At 43.4% G+C, this 17298-nt stretch overlaps 1 protein-coding gene across 9 annotated transcripts in view; it reads left to right on the plus strand.

Annotated features, from left to right (window-relative positions):
* The window catches only part of bicra (BRD4 interacting chromatin remodeling complex associated protein), a 57219-nt gene continuing 39921 nt past the window's right edge, over positions 1-17298 (plus strand). For 3 of the 9 annotated variants that reach the window (XR_009789701.1, XM_061781849.1, XM_061781850.1), the window contains exons 1-4: positions 8595-8640; positions 8750-8795; positions 11258-11323; positions 13509-15650. Coding sequence is in view for 8 of the 9 variants with exons in the window: in XM_061781849.1 (XP_061637833.1) it covers positions 8600-8640; positions 8750-8795; positions 11258-11323; positions 13509-15650 (2295 nt within the window). In the remaining variant the exon portion in view is untranslated. Of the gene's footprint in view, positions 74-8394; positions 8513-8571; positions 8641-8749; positions 8796-11257; positions 11324-13508; positions 15651-17298 lie in introns of those variants that run through there. The other 6 variants (XM_061781844.1, XM_061781843.1, XM_061781845.1 and 3 more) reach the window with 6 other exon arrangements.

Consider the following 17298-nt stretch of genomic DNA (forward strand, 5'->3'; position numbering starts at 1 on the left):
GTTGGGTCCTGTGCAGCAGCCCGTGCGAGGCCGTCCTGGAGACCCCGCACTGCCTGCACCTCAATCGTCTCGGGTGAGTTTGTTACAATGTAGCAATTTCTCTATTAATCGCAATAACTCCAACAAAGCTGCATTTATTCACGCACCGTGCCGGCCGACGCTTCGTGCACGGCGGGTGGCTTCGACTCGCCACACTGCCGCACGGCCCGCCAAAAGCGGGATGCTCCTATCTCCCAGCGAATTCCCAAGCATACCCCCCTCCATCCAAGAGTATTCCAACATTAACTCATATTTTTTCGCTCACTAGGAGACATAGTTTAGCTCTGTGCGCATTTGGCCGTCTTCCACGTCGCAACTACGCGTTGCGTCTCGGCCCGAGCGTGGACGTGCAAGCCCGGGCGTTTAAACCGCCTCCGCTGGCGGTTTGTTTTGAATGTCAAAGGCTGTCGAGCTAGCGATATACGTCCGAATATTGTTGGTAGCCTAGCTTGGGCTAACAGGCTAACCAGCTAAGGCTAACCAAACAGAGCCCAGGAGATGCGACAAAATCCCAGCGTTACAGTTGGAGGTTGATAGTTTTATTGGCCACGCGGACATCTTGTGTTGGTTTTGGGGTTGTTACTCGTAAGCGGAACGTGCCCAAATAAGTGTTATACGCAGGCTGAGATGTTTGGGTGGGAGGGGGGGGGGGGGGGAATACTAGTTAGCATGGATCTAGCAGCGTCTCTCATTCATATCCTGGGCAGTGGTGCCGCTAATTGGCTAATATCCGCTGCCTTTATGGAGAAGGCGAGTGTGGGGGACGTTGGGTTCTCGGGGTACAGGCTGGATGGTGTATTTTTGTCTATTTGTGTTTATTCTGGGGCGACGGCGAGAGACCGCAACCAAAACCTGCTCGGGATGCGTGGAAACCGCGCGTTTTCAGTTTGTTGTCTTTTTGCCTTACCCTATCAGACGCTTTGCCGTTAACTTGGGGAAAAACTATGACCAAAAAAAACAACAACAACCATAATTAAGACGCTTTGCCTTTAAAACACACTGATGTGGCTCAAGTACTCATACTCTGTACTTGAGTAAAAGTACAGGTACTACTTGTGTAATAGAGGACGGGTAAAATAGAAATACTGATTCAACAAAGCTTTGCACAGAAAATAGTTTCTGTCTTTTATTAACTTGCATAGTGCTCATTCCGAAAAGAAAACAATTTCACTCGGCACGCTATCAAAACATGTTCAAATAGCTTTGCTAACATTGTGAACTGACTAACAAATAATGATAAATTAGCTAATAATATCAACTGAAAAAAGATTATAGGATTTTCAGGGCTTTTTTTTCCTCGTTCTTCTCATGCCAGTAGCTGGTGGTTTTTAGGCTTGCCTGCTGGATTCACCATGAATCATTCTTGGAGCCAACCACCTATAACAATTAATTTATATAAGGCCATGGATGGGGAATATCTAGCTTCTCCGAATCTGTTACGTCATGAATGTTTCATGTTTCTCCATGTTGTTGCTCTCCCTGTTTTTTGCACCTTATATAACGCCAAGATCTCAATCACCATTGACTTTACCTCTATATAACGCCAAGATCTCAATCACCATTGACTTTACCTCTATTTGTCTTTTTTTTACATGGTGTTGTCATCTGTGAAGGTTGAAAAAAGTAACGGCTCTATTTTGACAAATGAGAAGTGCTGATATTTTTGTATTTGTACTATGTTACTTCCCTATGGGGAATGCAGCCCAATGGGGGGCACAAGCCGGTGCAAACTGTAGGCCGGTCCCAACCCCGGATAAATGCAGAAGGGTTGCGTCAGGAAGGGCATCCGGCTTAAACAAATATGAGCATTCATCCAAAGAATTCCATACTGGATCGGTCGTGGCCCGGGTTAACAGCGTCCGGCGCCGTCGACCTGCAGGGCGCTGGTGGAAATTCAGCTACTGTGGGTCGAATTCGAAGAAGAAGAGGTGGAAAGCAAGCGGGTTCTTCGGGAGAAAGAGAAGAGGAAAGCACAGAGCCTAGAACTGAATGTGGGGACTTTGAATGTTTGGACTATGACAGGAAAATCTTTGGTTGACATGATGATTAGGAGAAATGTTGATATATTGTGTGTCCAGGAGACTAGGTGGAAAGGCAGTAAGGCTAGAAGTTTAGGGGCAGGGTTTAAATTATTTTATCATGGTGTAGATGGGAAGATACATTGAGTCGGGGTTATTTTAAGAGTTGGCTAAGAATGTCTTGGAGGTGAAAAGAGTATCAGATAGAGTGATGAGGCTGAAACTTGAAATTGAGGGTGTTATGTATAATGTGATTATTGGCTATGCCCCGCAGGTAGGATGTGACCGAGAGGTGAAAGAGAAATTCTGGAAGGAGCTAGACGAAGTAGTTCTGAGCATCCCAGACAGAAAGAGAGTTGTGATTGGTGCAGATTGTAATGGAGATATTGGTGAAGAAAATAGGGGTGATGAAGAAGTGATGGGTAAGTACGGCATCCAGGAAAGGAACTAGGAGGGACAGATGCTGGTAGACTTTGCAAAAAGGATGCAAATGGCTGTAGTGAACACTTTTTTCCAGAAGAGGCAGGAACATAGGGTGACCTACAAGAGCGGAGGTGGAAGCACGCAGGTGGATTACATCTTTTGCAGACAATGTAATCTGAAGGAGGTTACCGACTGTAAGGTAGTGGTAGGGGAGAGTGTGGCTAGACAGCATAGGATGGTGGTGTGTAAGATGACTCTGGTGGTGGGGAGGAAGACAAAGGCAGAGGAGAGAACCATGTGGTGGAAGCTGAGACAGGACGAGTGTTGTGCAGCTTTTCGGAAGAGGTGAGACAGGCTCTCGGTGGACAGGAGGAGCTTCCAGAAGACTGGACCACTGCAGCCAAGGTGTTCAGAGAGGCAGGGAGAATTCTGAGTATTAGGTGTATCTTCTGGCAGGAAAGGAGAGAAGGAGACTTGGTGGTGGAACATCACAGTACAGGAAATCATACAAGGAAAAAGGTTGGCTAAGAAGAAGTGGGACACTGAGAGGACTAAGGATAGGCGAAAGGAATACATTGAGATGCGACCTAGGGCAAAGGTAGAGGTGGCAAAGGCCAAACGAGACATATGATGACATGTATGCCAGATTGGACACTAAAGGGGGAAGTTAGAAAGGCATTAAAGAGGATGAAAAATGGAAAGGCAGTTTGTCCTGATGACATTCCTGTGGAGGTATGGAAGCATCTAGGAGAGGTGGCTGTGGAGTTTTTGACCAGCTTGTTCAATAGAATTCTAGCGTGTGAGAAGATGCCTGAGGAATGGAGGAGAAGTGTGCTGGTGCCCATTTTTAAGAACAAGTGTGATGTGCACAGCTGTGGAAACTATAGGGGAATAAAGTTGATGAGCCACACAATGAAGTTATGGGAAAGAGTAGTGGAGGCTAGACTCAGGACAGAAGTGAGTATTTGCGAGCAACATTATGGTTTCATGCCTAGAAAGAGTACCACAGATGCATTATTTGCCTTGAGGATGTTGATGGAAAAGTACAGAGAAGGTCAGAAGGAGCTACATTGTGTCTTTGTCGATCTAGAGAACGCCTATGACAGAGTACCCAGAGAGGAACTGTGGTACTGCATGCAGAAGTCTGGAGTGGCAGAGAAGTATGGTAGAATAATACAGGACATGTACGAGGGCAGCAGAACAGTGGTGAGGTGTGGTGTAGGTGTGACAGACAAATTTAAGGTGGAGGTGGGACTGCATCAGGGATCCACCCTGAGCCCCTTCCTGTTTGCAGTGGTGATGGATAGGCTGACAGATGAGGTTAGACTGGAATCCCCGTGGACCATGATGTTTGCAGATGACATTGTGATCTGCAGTGAAAGCAGGGAGCAGCTGGAAGAACAGTTAGAAAGACTGAGGCATGCACTGGAAAGCAGAGGAATGAAGATTAGCCGAAGTAATCAGAATACTCTTTATTTGCCATGTCCAAAAACACACAACGAATTTGTCTCCGGTAGTTGGAGCCGCTCTAGTACGACAACAAACAGTCAATTTACAGAACACTTTGGAGACAGAAAGACATTGACAAAAAAAAAACAGTCACTGAGCAGTAAAGGGTTGCTAGTTATCTGGTAATGCTGGTACATTTTTTCTATTTTTTTTTTGGACAATTGTGCAAAAAGATGCAGAGTCCCCTAGCACTTAGAGCAGTTCGAATGACTAATATTGCAATAGTCCGGTGCAATGACCATTGTGCAAAGGGTGCCGAGACTTCAAGGAGTGTATGCGGTTTAAAGTGACGAGTAGTGCGATAGTCTGGGACAATGTTGGTTGTGCGGATGTTGCAGATACTCATCAATCAGTGTGCAAATGGAGCAGATGCTACTCTGGCATGAGTGGCCAGTATATGCAAATAGTGCAGCATGGCGAGACAACTACAGTGAGTGCACGAGTAATACATAATTGGCGGCACAGAAATGTGACAACAAACTCAAGTCAAAAAATTGCCAGCATGTTGTAATGAAATTGTAGGTTAGGTGTTTAAGAAGTTGTTGGAATGTCTGCTAGTTCTAGTTTGCATTGATCGGTAGCGCCTACCTGAGGGAAGGAGCACAGAGAGGTCCGAGAGGATTTTGCACACTCTTGTCTTAGTTCTGGCAGCGTGCAAGTCCTCAATGGTGGGTAGGGGGATACCGACAATCCTTTCAGCAGTTTTGATTGTCCGTTGCAGTCGGAGTTTGTCCTTTTTTGTAGCAGCACCAAACCAGACTGTGATGGAAGAACACAGGACTGATTCGATGACCGCTGTGTAGAACTGTCTCAGCAGCTCCGGTGGCAGGCTGTGCTTTCTCAGAAGCCGCAGGAAGTACATCCTCTGCTGGGCCTTTTTGAGGACGGTGTTGATGTTGGTCGCCCACTTCAGGTCCTCAGAGACTGTAATTCCCAGGAACTTGAAGGTTTCGACGGTTGACACAAAACGTGAGGGGCAGCTGTGGCGAAGGATGCCTCCTGAAGTCCACTATCATCTCTCCCGTCTTGAGCGTGTTCAGCTCCAGGTTGTGTTGGCCGCACCACAGCTCCAGCCGCTCCGCTTCCTGTCGATATGCAGACTCGTTACCGTCCTTGATGAGGCTGACAACAGTGGTGTCATCTGCAAACTTCAGGAGTTTGAAAGTCAGGTGCGCTGAGGTGCAGTCGTTCCTGTCGAGAGAGAAGAACAGCGGAGAGAGGACACAACCTTGGGGCGCCCCAGTGCTGATGCTGCGTGTGGATGAGTTGGCCACAGAATATATGTGCATGAATGAGAGAGGTGGTGCGGGAAGAGTGAGGCTACAGGGAGAAGAGATAGCAAGGGTGGAGGACTTTAAATACTTGGGGTCAACCGTCCAGAGCAATGGTGAGTGTGGTCAGGAAGTGAAGAAATGGGTCCAAGCAGCTTGGAACGGGTGGAGGATGCTGTCAGGTGTGTTATGTGACAGAAGAGTCTCTGCTCGGATGAAGGGCAAAGTTTATAAAACAGTGGTGAGGCCAGCCATGATGAAATGAGCTCATCAGAGGGACAGCCAAGGTTCGATGTTTTGGAGACAAAGTTGGAGTTAGCAGACTTCGATGGTTTGGACACGTCCAGAGGAGAAATAGTGAGTACATTGGTAGAAGGATGATGAGATGGAGCTGCCAGGCAAGAGAGCTAGAGGAAGACCAAAGAGAAGGTTGATGGATGTCGTGAGGGCAGTTGGTGTTCGAGAGGAGGATGCAGGATATAGGCTGACATGGAAAAGGATGACGCGCTGTGGCGACCCCTAAAGGGACAAGCCGAAAGGAAAAGTAGCAGTACTACATTATTTCCCACTATTGGATTATTATACTGTGCTTGCTTTATTTCTGTTAGCGCTAGCTAACTATGGTAAATGTATTTTTCCCAAAAACGGCAATGATATCATAATTGGCCAACGTTGCGTAAAATGCAGATACTCTGAATTGAAATCTATACATATTGATTTCATTTCAATTATTGTGACAAGTAGTAAACCCTACGGTGTAATGTTTATTCTGCTTGCCAAATAGTTTTCTGTCACACTAATCAAACGCTCATGAAACAGTGGTAGCGACACTGAAAAGGAAAAAGATTCATGAGAATACAGCTGTAATAGGAGGGTGAAAAGTCATATTTTTATGGGAAATTGTAATATAATGAGGACAAACATATAGTGGATAAGCAGTATAAAGTCTTCACACCCCTATTCGAGTGCCAGATGTTTGTGATGTAAAAAAATGACACCAAGATGAATAATTTCAAAGCTTTTTGCAACGTTAATGTGACCACTAACATGTACAACTCAATTGGAAGAGAGAAAGTAAAAATAAACAGGTGCGATAATGTGCTTGTGCAAGTGTGGATACCCCCTCTTCTTATAACTTGGGATGTGGCTGTGTTCAGAACCAATCACATTTAAACTCTGGTTAAATGCATGTCAGGAAACATCTGACACCATTTAAAGTTCTATGTTAGTAGGCCTTTATTGTCATTTTTGTAGTCCTATCTATGGTAGGCAGAGAGTACCCACAACATCAAGGGTATCTCACTGTTCAGTTATCAGTTCGGAGAAGGGTACAATAAAAGTTTCAAAATGTATTACGGAAAATCGTATAGACAGCCAAGTGGAGAAAAAAGAGTGACATTGCCAAGAAATGTACATCCCTCCAAAACTGATGAAAAGACTAATCGTAGAAAAGTGTTCAGGAAGGCTGCTAAAAGGCCGATAGCAACATTGAGGGAGCTGCAGAAATTTCTGGCAAGTACTGGCTGTTTAGTATATGTGACAACAATATTTGTCAACTTCATACTGTATGTCTGTGCTATGGGGTAGGATGGCAAGACAGAAGCCTTATCCTGCAAAGAAAAATATCTAAGCCTGGCTATGTTTAGCAAAAGCACTTGAAATCTGCCAAAACACATAGGAAAATGTGTTATAGGCCGATGAAACCAAGATAGAACATTTTGGCCACAATTCCAAAAGGTATGTTTGGCGCAAACGGCACTGCTCATCCCCAAAAGAACACCATATCTAAAGTGAAGCATGGTGGTCGCAGCGTTATGCTTTGGGGCTGTTTGCCCTCCGCTGGAACTGGGGCCTTGGTCAAGGTGGAGGGAATTATGAACAATTCCATCTGTGGGGTGATCTGAAGAGTGCTGTGCACAGAAGATGCCCTCACAATGTGACACATTTGCATTGTTTTTTGCAAACATAAGTGGGCAAGTGTTTGTGCAAGATGTGCCATACTATTAGATTCCTACCCAAAGAGACTGAGTGCTGTTGTTTAAGGTTGTTTAAGGACTGGTGTGACAAAAGATTTATTCCAAATCCAGACTACACACTTTTCACTTTGATGTAATCCCCTTGGAGTCTAACACACTTTCCCAGCCTTCTCTGAAACTCCTGGAAGGAATCTACCAAGATCATGGCCATCTTGATGTCGTCCACGTCTTCAAAACGGGTCCCCTTGATGACCCCCTTGAGCGAAAGTGGAAAAACAATCACATGGAGTCATGTTGGGTGAGTAGGGAAGTTGCTCCAGCATAGCAATGTTCCTGTCAGCCAGGAACTGTCTCTTAAGGCATTATGAGCAGGCGCCTTGTCATGGTGCTGCCGCAATGGGTTGTCCTGCCACAACTCTTGCCTCTTCTCATGAACTGAACCAAGTACACACCACAGGTGGCACAGGATCACTTTGTACAAGTGTTGGTTGATCGTCTGGCCCACATTAAGGGGGAAGACGTGTTGTTTGTAGTTTGGTTTTGAAACATATCTTTTGTGATGCAAGTCCTGGAACCTTTCAGACACACATTGTAAGACAAATTTGCTGCAACACAGTATTAGTTTTAGGGTGTGCGTTTTTATGCAACCAGGTAGATTTTGTTTTAAATTTTCCCCCTTAAAGGATTTGAAGAGTTGTACAGGTTATAGGTCCCATTAATGCTGAGAAAATGTTTTTAAATGATTATCTTGGTCTTGATTATTTTTTTTTTATATCACAAAAAACCTGGCATTTGAACAGAGGTTTGTAGATGTTTTAAATCCACTGTATTCCCTCCTTAAAATTATGACTTTGTCATCAAACAATTTTAGAAAAACGGTCTTGTTCACATATCTGTAGCTGTACTACATCATTTTTGAAATGTTGACACTTTATTCTTGTAACATTGCAAACTTAGTTTCGCAAAGCCTTTTGTGACTGTTTTCTCATAACATTGTCGAGTATTCCTAGAAATCTTATAACTTTATTTTTTAATTATGACTTTATTCAGGTGATGTGACAGTTTTTTTTTCTCACAACTTTGACTATTTTTTTCTTGTTACATGAATTAGGATAGTATTGCTACTTCATTGTGGACTTTTTTTTATTCCTTCTTAGTTTGGCCTTACTACTCATTTCACTATCGATCATTTTAATACTGTGTTGTTGTTTTACTGAATTGGTCAAGTCCTGTAAATGCAAAACCTTGATTGATGAAATCTCAATATTCTTTTCATGTACGAGTTCTCTGGTACAGTACAATGCATTTCTTTGTGTGTTTCTGTGATGACTATAGCAGTTTCATGTCGTCTTAAACAGTTGTCATGGATGATGAAGACGGGAGGTGCCTTCTCGATGTGATTTGGTAAGTTCCCACAGAGAGTTTTCAACTTTTATCTTAGTGTTTCTCTTATTTATTTTTTTTACTTGTCGTCATGCATGGTTGTGAATCCTACTCTTGTTTTCATTTGCAGTGACCCAGAAGCTCTCAATGACTTTCTTCATGGATCTGAGACCCATGTGAGTATGACATAAAGCGGTTGGGCCTAATGATGATGAAAAGGAGGAAGGTCCCTTTAGAAATTGGTAGAACTAATGCTGGATTTACACTGCAGGTCCAGTTTTGTGCTGCAGGTCAAATTTTAAGATGTTTCTGTGTACAAGCATTTTCAAATCCGATATTGGTGGTATTTTATTTTATTATTATAATTTTTAAACTTTTTACATTTGACACCTGAAACACCTGAAATGACCTGAATGTACACACGCGCAAAAAATTTACTTACCATTTCACACGTCAGCACAGGGCAGTGACAACATAGAAGTAAATAATATTACAGCTATATTGCAGATATTTTTTTATTATACATTTTCTTTCTGTTGAAAACTTGAAATACATGAACAATGTGTGTTTAAGTTTCAGTTTGATACAGTGTGTGCGAGGTCATTTAAGGCTTAAACTATAAAACATTACTATTTTCTATACATTTTATACCTTCCAATTTTTTGTGTTGACATACATTTACAATGTGTTCAAAAATTTTCAGTAAGTTTAAAAGTTTTCAAATTGTGTGGGAGTGGAGTTTTTAGGCTTATACTATATAGAAAATGTTTTTATGTGGTGTTTCAATAGTTCGGATTTTCACCTATTGTGGGTGAGTCTGGAATGTAATCCCCACGATGAACTGATATCACTCTGTACCGATCATACAAATATAAACATTAGATGGCTTTTAGACGGCCTGAACTGACCCCGATTGCTTTAAATGCTTGTGACCTCCACATTATGCACATTTTTCTATTTATTATTACTTACACCTCTAATGTACCATATTTACATCATATTTAATGGCCTATATACGTCTAATATACCATATTTACATATTTAATGTCTGTACACCGAATGATGTACGATTAACGTAGCCGTTAATCATAGAGCAGCTAATGACCCGTTTCCACTACACGGCACTTGTTAGTCTTAGCCCACAACTCGACTCGCCAAAAGTCTCTTTTACACAGAGATCCCACAAAAGTAGGTATGGTATTCTAGTTTTCATTTCTGTTGAACTTCTTTAGCGTTCTTTGGCCTGAAAAATTCAATACATCTCAATCAATCAATCAATCAATCAATCAATTTCCAGATTACACGATAAATTTCAGTCCACATCTGTCGAACCTTTTCTGAATTCTCTGTTGTCCGGCACTCTTTGATTAGCCATTTGCCAGGGTTGTCTGAAAAGAAAGAATAAAAAAGGGAATAAAGAAGATGATGAACTCTGTATATCGCTTACAACTGTATACCTACTTCTGCACCCTCCCTATATGGGACTGATGATCACATCTCACGTTACCTACAAATGTTCTTACTCTGTATGAAATCTGGGCCTTTGTAGTTGAACACGAAGATGTTATTGTATAAATGGTCACAGATGTATACACAGGTTAATTGTATCTTCAGCCATCTAGTGGAAGACCATTTATCTGTTCTGCCTGTCACTATAAGTCATTGTCGTAGGTAGATGAACAAAGATACATTTGTAGTAAATATTTGATAATTTTTCAGACCGGAATTTTTGGAAACTGCTGCTCTCGTAGTCAGCCAGCTGTGGCTCCAAGTGTGCCGAGCCGATACTATATGGGTGACAACGGCTGATCGCTCATTGGTTGAGCAGATTTGTCATCGAAATGTACCTTTTGAGGCTAGATGGCTAGAAATGTCAACAATAAACCTACCCACCAATGATAGCTTACCTAAATGCCATGCCTTAGGTCTGGACGCTGCAGGATTATACTCAGTTTTGCTGCGATGCTCAATTTTCATGCAGCCCCCAGTTTCCAATTGGATAAAATTCTCTCTCCTGACCAATAACCACATGCTGAGGCAAAAATACAGGCGAGTCTCGTTTTTGCCATTGTGTGCTAGCTTGTCTCCTTCCTATGTTCAGTATGTAATAGATTTTATAATTTCTGGGAAAACTATTTTGAAAACTATCAGTGAGTAGAGCAGAGTTGAGCAGTGGAAAACATCAATCGACACAAGGGTTAAACTATAAAGCTGCCTTTAAATAGGACTATATTAGCTCAGGCCTACTGTGACTAGTAGGTTATTGGTTGATGCACCTTGCAGCCATATCCCTTTTTGCTTACTCTTTTCCCTCCCACTGTTTTGGCTTTGTTTGCTTTTTGAATGCACTGTTGATGGTTTCAGCCTGTCATTTCCCATTTTACTCACAAAACTGAGAAACTAACGCTTCCCAAGTCTGCAAAACCTGTCTTTGTGCCTCTCTTTCCCTAATCTTTTGGCTGGTTCCTTACAATCTTGGTTCTCTTTTCTATGTTCTGTCCTCTTCCTCGCCTCCCCCTCCTCCCTACCACCTCCTTCTCTGGTGTTATTTTTCCCTGTCCTGGTGACTTTTGCCTGCTGGTTTTGGGGGGCCCTGGGGGTTCTGTCTGTCCTATCCTCGGTGGGCGTGTGTCTGTAGTTGGACACTGACGACCTTTTGGATGGTTCGGGTGATCCCACCAGCTCGTTCTTCTCTACCACCGGGGTGAGTAAAATCCCCCAATTGCCCTCCACCTTGTTTTCGATCTGTTTGTGTGGCATGCATGACCAATCCCTCCTCTGCCTGTCCCCTCCACTAACAAACCTACAAGCTTTGATTTGCTTGTTTGTGGGTTTTCGCGTCTGTGGTTATGAGGTACATGTCCGAAGTTACACTTCTCCACTGTATACATTCACCTCAATTTATTAGTGGTGGGAAGGACTGGGAGTAACTCGCGAAATGAAATGCCAACTATCTTACTCAGGGCTCTACACTAACTTTTGCACTAGTAGCACTGGTGTAACCAACATTTTACAGTTGGTTGCACCAGCGCATGATTTGGTGGCACCCTTTTTTGATTAGGTACAGCATAATCATGGCATATCATAGTTCCGTATGAAGTAAACATAGACAGTGACTTGAGATATATTTACAAAATATTTTACTGTGAACAAAAAGTTTGTAACAAGCAGTGGCAGACAAAATGGGTCAATACAAGAAAAAAAAAAAAAAAAAAAGGCTTTACTTTTATTTGATCATTTGTTCAACTCCGAGGGGCCAGCTCTTAAGATGAGGGCTCCTAACCCTCTTCACCTGGGAATACCACTTATTTTTTAGCATTAGCACAACCCTATGATTGGCACATATTTAAAAATGATTTCATAAGAGTGCCAGCACCATATACTGTAAAAGTACAGTTTAGGATTATTCACACTGTTTTGCAATGTATTTAATAGCAAAACAAACCAATGTACCTATTTAAAATCATAGTCCCAAGCAGAACATGGATAAATTGTTTTTATTGCACTTTATTTTAATGATAGTTTGTTTTCCTATACAATCCTCTTTAAAGGAGTTTGGGCTTTTTAACTTTGGCCTTATGTCTATGCTGTAAACAGGGTTGAAAGTGTTACTTAATTTAGAAAGATTTGCTAGCTAACCCTTTCACATGACTGTATTTGTTATAACGAGTGAAATGAAAACGAGAGACAAATGAAGCCGCCAATCTTTGTAGTTAGCGTATAGCCCCCCAACACATGCACACACCCTTGTAATTTTGAGACGTGACCTCTGATTTTATTCATGTGACAAATTTAGCAGCATTGATAATTTTGTGTGTAAAAAGAAAAACTGTGGGTGAATTGCGCCGGGAGGAATTTACCAGTTTACTGGACTTTACAAGGTAGGTGCGGGCTAGCTAGCTTGCTCACCAGTAGTGCAGATGAGTTGAAGGCTCACGCTTGTCGTTTAAAATGATGAAGTAGCAGCCAGGGAAGCGTCAATATAGTTACGAGGTGGCCACTGGCCAGACAACGGCGTACTGGACTGTCTGTGACGTGCAAATGTGGGGCGCTTTTACGCGACGATGTGGATAATAGTATGCGTCCTATTGCTTAATTATTTAGTTAATTATTTTGCAGCAGCCAGCCAGTCACATTGCAGCGAGTCGGTCGCTTTTAACTCATTGAATTCATAACAACAACAACAATCGAGCTCTCTCTCTCTCTCTCTCTCTCACACACACACATAATGTACAGGAGGAGAGATTGCAGTGAGAAATGGGAAACTTTCAACCATTTAAAGCGTGCGCAAGTGCGACAAGACGACATTTTTAATCGCATTAGCTGGAAAAAAAGGTCGCATATGCGACCAATTTGGTCGCAGTCTTGTGCCATGTTACCATACAATTATGCGCATATCAGTCATATTTGGAAAAATATATAAGATGAATCACAATACATACCATATAAATTAAAGTCTCATTTGTGGTTCCACCTGCTTTTAATGATAGTGAGTAACACTACATGCAAATTATCCAATGCGTATTGTGTTATCAATGCTTCAGCTTGGTATTTTACATTATCAGTTATCTTCATTGTTAAATGGCAAATTTACGCACCTGAGGAACGACGTATGAGCGGCAATCAGACCTGTTTCAGTGAAATTATCTTTTATCGTCTACCATCATCTTAAAGTAGTAAGTTTTTTTATCCAAGATTGTCAGCACTTGTCTTATTTAAACCAAGTAATGGCAATCAACTGTGTTCTTGATGGTGAATTGACTTTGCTCTTAAAAAAATTAACATAGCAGCAAATCAGCAGTAGCGCGAGGATAGTGAGATTCACATAACCTTAAGTTAAAATTTCCCACGCCTAAATTCAGCTATCCTCTTTTACTTCTCACTTCAAGGGCCATGTTCCAGAGGTCCAGCCTACAGTCCAGCTCTCGGCCAATGAGGCGGCAGGCCTGCCCAGAGTCAGTGTTGACCTGGACTTCCTGGAGGATGACGACATCCTGGGTGGATCCCCCGACGGGGAAGGCGGGAACAACGGCATCGGGACGAACCACGAGCCCTGTGACATCCTGCAGCAGAGCTTGGCCGAGGCTAACATCACCGAACAGAGTTTACAAGAAGCCAATGAAGAGCTGGACCTGGAATCCTTTGGGATCCCCGGCCTACCGCAGGTGGTTCAGACGCTGCCTGACACCAGCCTCTCGGCAGCTGGGGGCGCAGCCGTTGGTGTAGGCATCAACGTCGGGGGGGCGGCGGCGATCTTTCCTGGGTCAGCCCGAACTGCCAACGCTACCCCTCCGAACGCTACTGCTGAAATGCTGGGCTCCGTGCTAGCTCAGCAAGGCCTTCAGCTCCAACCACAGGTCATGAATAAGGCCATCAGCGTTCAGCCTTTTATGCAGCCCGTGGGCCTCGGGAATGTGACGCTTCAACCGATTTCAAGTCTTCAAACTCTCCCTAATGGGAGCCAGTCTGGACATTTAGGGATTGGACAGATTCAGGTTGTGGGTCAACCCACAGTCATGACTATCAATCAGTCTGGGCAGCCCATCCTGACAAAAGCCATGGGTGGCTACCAGCTGCATCAGTCTGGGACAGAGGTTTCAGGGGCAACTACTCAAACAGGGGTTGGGGCATCAGGAGGTGGACTTCTCATCCAAAGCAACAAAACCACTTTGGGATCCCCAGCTTTAAACGGACCGGCCACGGTTGTTAGCAGTACAAGCAGCACCAGTGGCGGCACCATGACTGCTCCTGCTGGACTTTTGGGCTTTGGAAGCACACCTCTGAGTTCGGGAATGGCATCCCAGTCTCAAACTCAAGGCCAAATCATGCACAATGTGATTATCCAGCGTACACCAACACCCATACAGCCTAAACCTCCTCAGGGGGGAGCCCTCCAAACAAAACTCTTCAAGCCGCAGCAACAACAACAACAGCAGCCGGCGCCCCAAAATCTGCAGAACGATGCCACCAAGGCTCTTGGGCTTCAACAAATTCCTGTTTCTGCAGCTCAGAATGTAACTTTCCTTACTGGAAAACCCGGCTCGAACGTTGTACTCAGCACTCAAGCCACGACGCAAGGCTCGCAGTTCCAGCAAACGCTTTTCAAGCAACAAGCAGCGCAAGCGCCAGGCAAGCCTCTCAGTCTGCATTTGTTAAACCAATCGGGCAGTATTGTTATTCCCTCTCAGACAGTTCTGCAAGGTCAGAACCACCAGTTCCTCCTTCCACAGTTGCAAGCAGGCGGGCAGATCTTGACCCAACATCCCGGGAGTCACATCATAACCAGCCAGGGCCATGGTGGGCAGCTCATTGCCAACCAGATTTTAACGGCAAACCAGAACATCAACTTGGGTCAAGTGTTGGCTTCCCAGGGACATCCTGGTGCTGCCCACATCCTATCCGGACCCATTCAGCTCCAGCCTGGCCAGATGGGCACGCCCACCCTGTTTCAGATGCCGGTCTCGTTGGCTCAGACGCAGAGCCAGGCGCAGACCCACACCGTCTCAGGACATGGCCCAACGGTCATCCAGGGAATGCCGATCCAGAACTCCCTGACCATGCTTGGTCAAGTGGAGGCCTTAAGCCCTGCGGTCAGCCTTCAGACAGCCCTGCAAGCCCAGACAGTGGGAGTCCCCAGCAGCAGCAGCAGCAGCAGCAGCAGCAGCAGCAGCAGCAGCGGTAGTGGTAGTGGTAGTGGTAGTAGCAGCAGTAGCAGCAGCAGCAGCAGCAGCAGCAGCAGCATCATCGGCGCAGCCACAATGGCCCAAAGGCAACCAGGAGAATGTGTCACTGTGTTGGGGACCTGCACTGACCAGGCCGCCCAGCAGGCCTCCATTCTTGCCATGCAGCAAGCTCCCTCTGCGGTCACCACCGTATCGTCCTCCGCTCCGTCCATGTCCACATCTTCGCCAGTGACCGCGGTCGGACTGGTCCCTCACCAGGCTCATCACAGCCCAGGGAGGCTTTTGTTCACCAACCAGGGCTCGAGCATGATCCTGAGCCAGGAGTCTCTGCAGATGTTCCTGCAGCAGGTCAGTTTCTTCCTTTTTGCACGCTTAGTCTTAAAACGTTCATTAACATTGGCACAATGTGGTACAATGTGGGCTGTGTTGGGAATCACTCCCAATCCACTATACAGTATCGTGCTCTACAGTTGAAACCAAATGTTTACATACACTATATGAAAATACACACTTTTGTTTCCTCACTGTCTGACATTAAAGCAGATTAAACTTTTCCTGTTTTTGGTCAATTTGGATTACCAACATTATTTCTCTTTGCTAAATGCCAGAATAATGAGAGTGTTTTTTCCCTAAAGAATTTTTTTCATTCTTCAAAGTCAGATGTTTACATACATTTAATTAGTATTTCGTAAAATTGCCTCTAAACTTTATTACTTGGGTCAAATGTTTTGGATATCCTTCCAAAAGCTTCTCACAGTAGTTGGAAGAAATTTTGGCCCATTGGTCCTGACAGAAGTGGTGAAAATGAGTCAAGTTTGTAGGCCACCTTACTCGCCCATGCCTTTTCAGGTCTGCCCATTAATTTTTAGTTGAAACAGGGCTTTGCGATGGCCACTACAAAACATTGACTTTGTTATCCTTAAAGGTCCCCTTCTATCCCTCTTCTATTATTTAATTTTGATAATCTTTGATGTACTTTCTGGTTTGCATGATAATTTTGGTTGGAAATGCCAAAAATCTCTTCAAGCTATTCAAGTCGGTCAATTCAATCTGGCATTTGAAACGGTCGGATTTCTCATTATTATGTGACCTGTAATTGAGCTTCGCTCAGATTTGCACGCTCATCTTCCCAAAGTTAAATATGGAAAACAGCTTGGGTCTGCAAGGCTGGAAATACTTATTTCTTCATTTGAGGAGCAACTTTCGAATTTTGAGGAGCAATTTTTTTGTGGGTTAATCATACAGGGCCCCAAAGCAAGGGTTTTATTAAAAAATCAAAACATGACAATATAATGGGGGAGTTGAAAGTAGCACTGCAACTATATTTTAGAATTTGAGTATTCTACTGAAAATGATAACGAATAATCAAGTATTTGGATAAACTATATTTTTTATTGGTTAAAGAGCAATTATGAATACAAAAGAGAAAATAAGACCTTTCACTTGATAACAAACAACCACTAGTTTCCTTTTGTGTATGGTTTTTATTTCTTCAATTCGCACTGCATAAAAGATAAGGCATTAATTTAAAAAAAATAAAAATAAAAAATAAAAAACAGCCTTTGCATCTTAACAGTTTTCAGGGTTACATTTTTGGGAGTTAATTTTAACTCCCAAAGAGTAATTTTAACATTTAACAATTTTGGGGATTTAAATGGAGTCCACTGTTCAGAGTAGGTGTTATTTCACAGAGTTGATCAAATGGTGTTAGATTAACTCTTCAGAGATGTAATTAAGCTCCACCTTTGCAGCTACACTTATTCTGTGAAGACAGGGCGGTGATTAATCGAGTACCGTAATTTCTCGTGTATAATGCGCAGCCATGTATAATACGTACCCCCAAAGTTGACCTCAAAATTCTGGAAAACCCTTCTACTTATGTATAATGCATTTTTACAATGCATGATTTTGCTTCTACCCATATGATCAAAACATGAAGTATTATCTGTTAGTTTTTTTCAAAGAATTATTCTGAAGTTAAGGACTTGGTTTGAAC

This window comes from Phyllopteryx taeniolatus, chromosome 8 (assembly GCF_024500385.1).
Source record: "Phyllopteryx taeniolatus isolate TA_2022b chromosome 8, UOR_Ptae_1.2, whole genome shotgun sequence".
Lineage (NCBI taxonomy): Eukaryota > Metazoa > Chordata > Actinopteri > Syngnathiformes > Syngnathidae > Phyllopteryx > Phyllopteryx taeniolatus.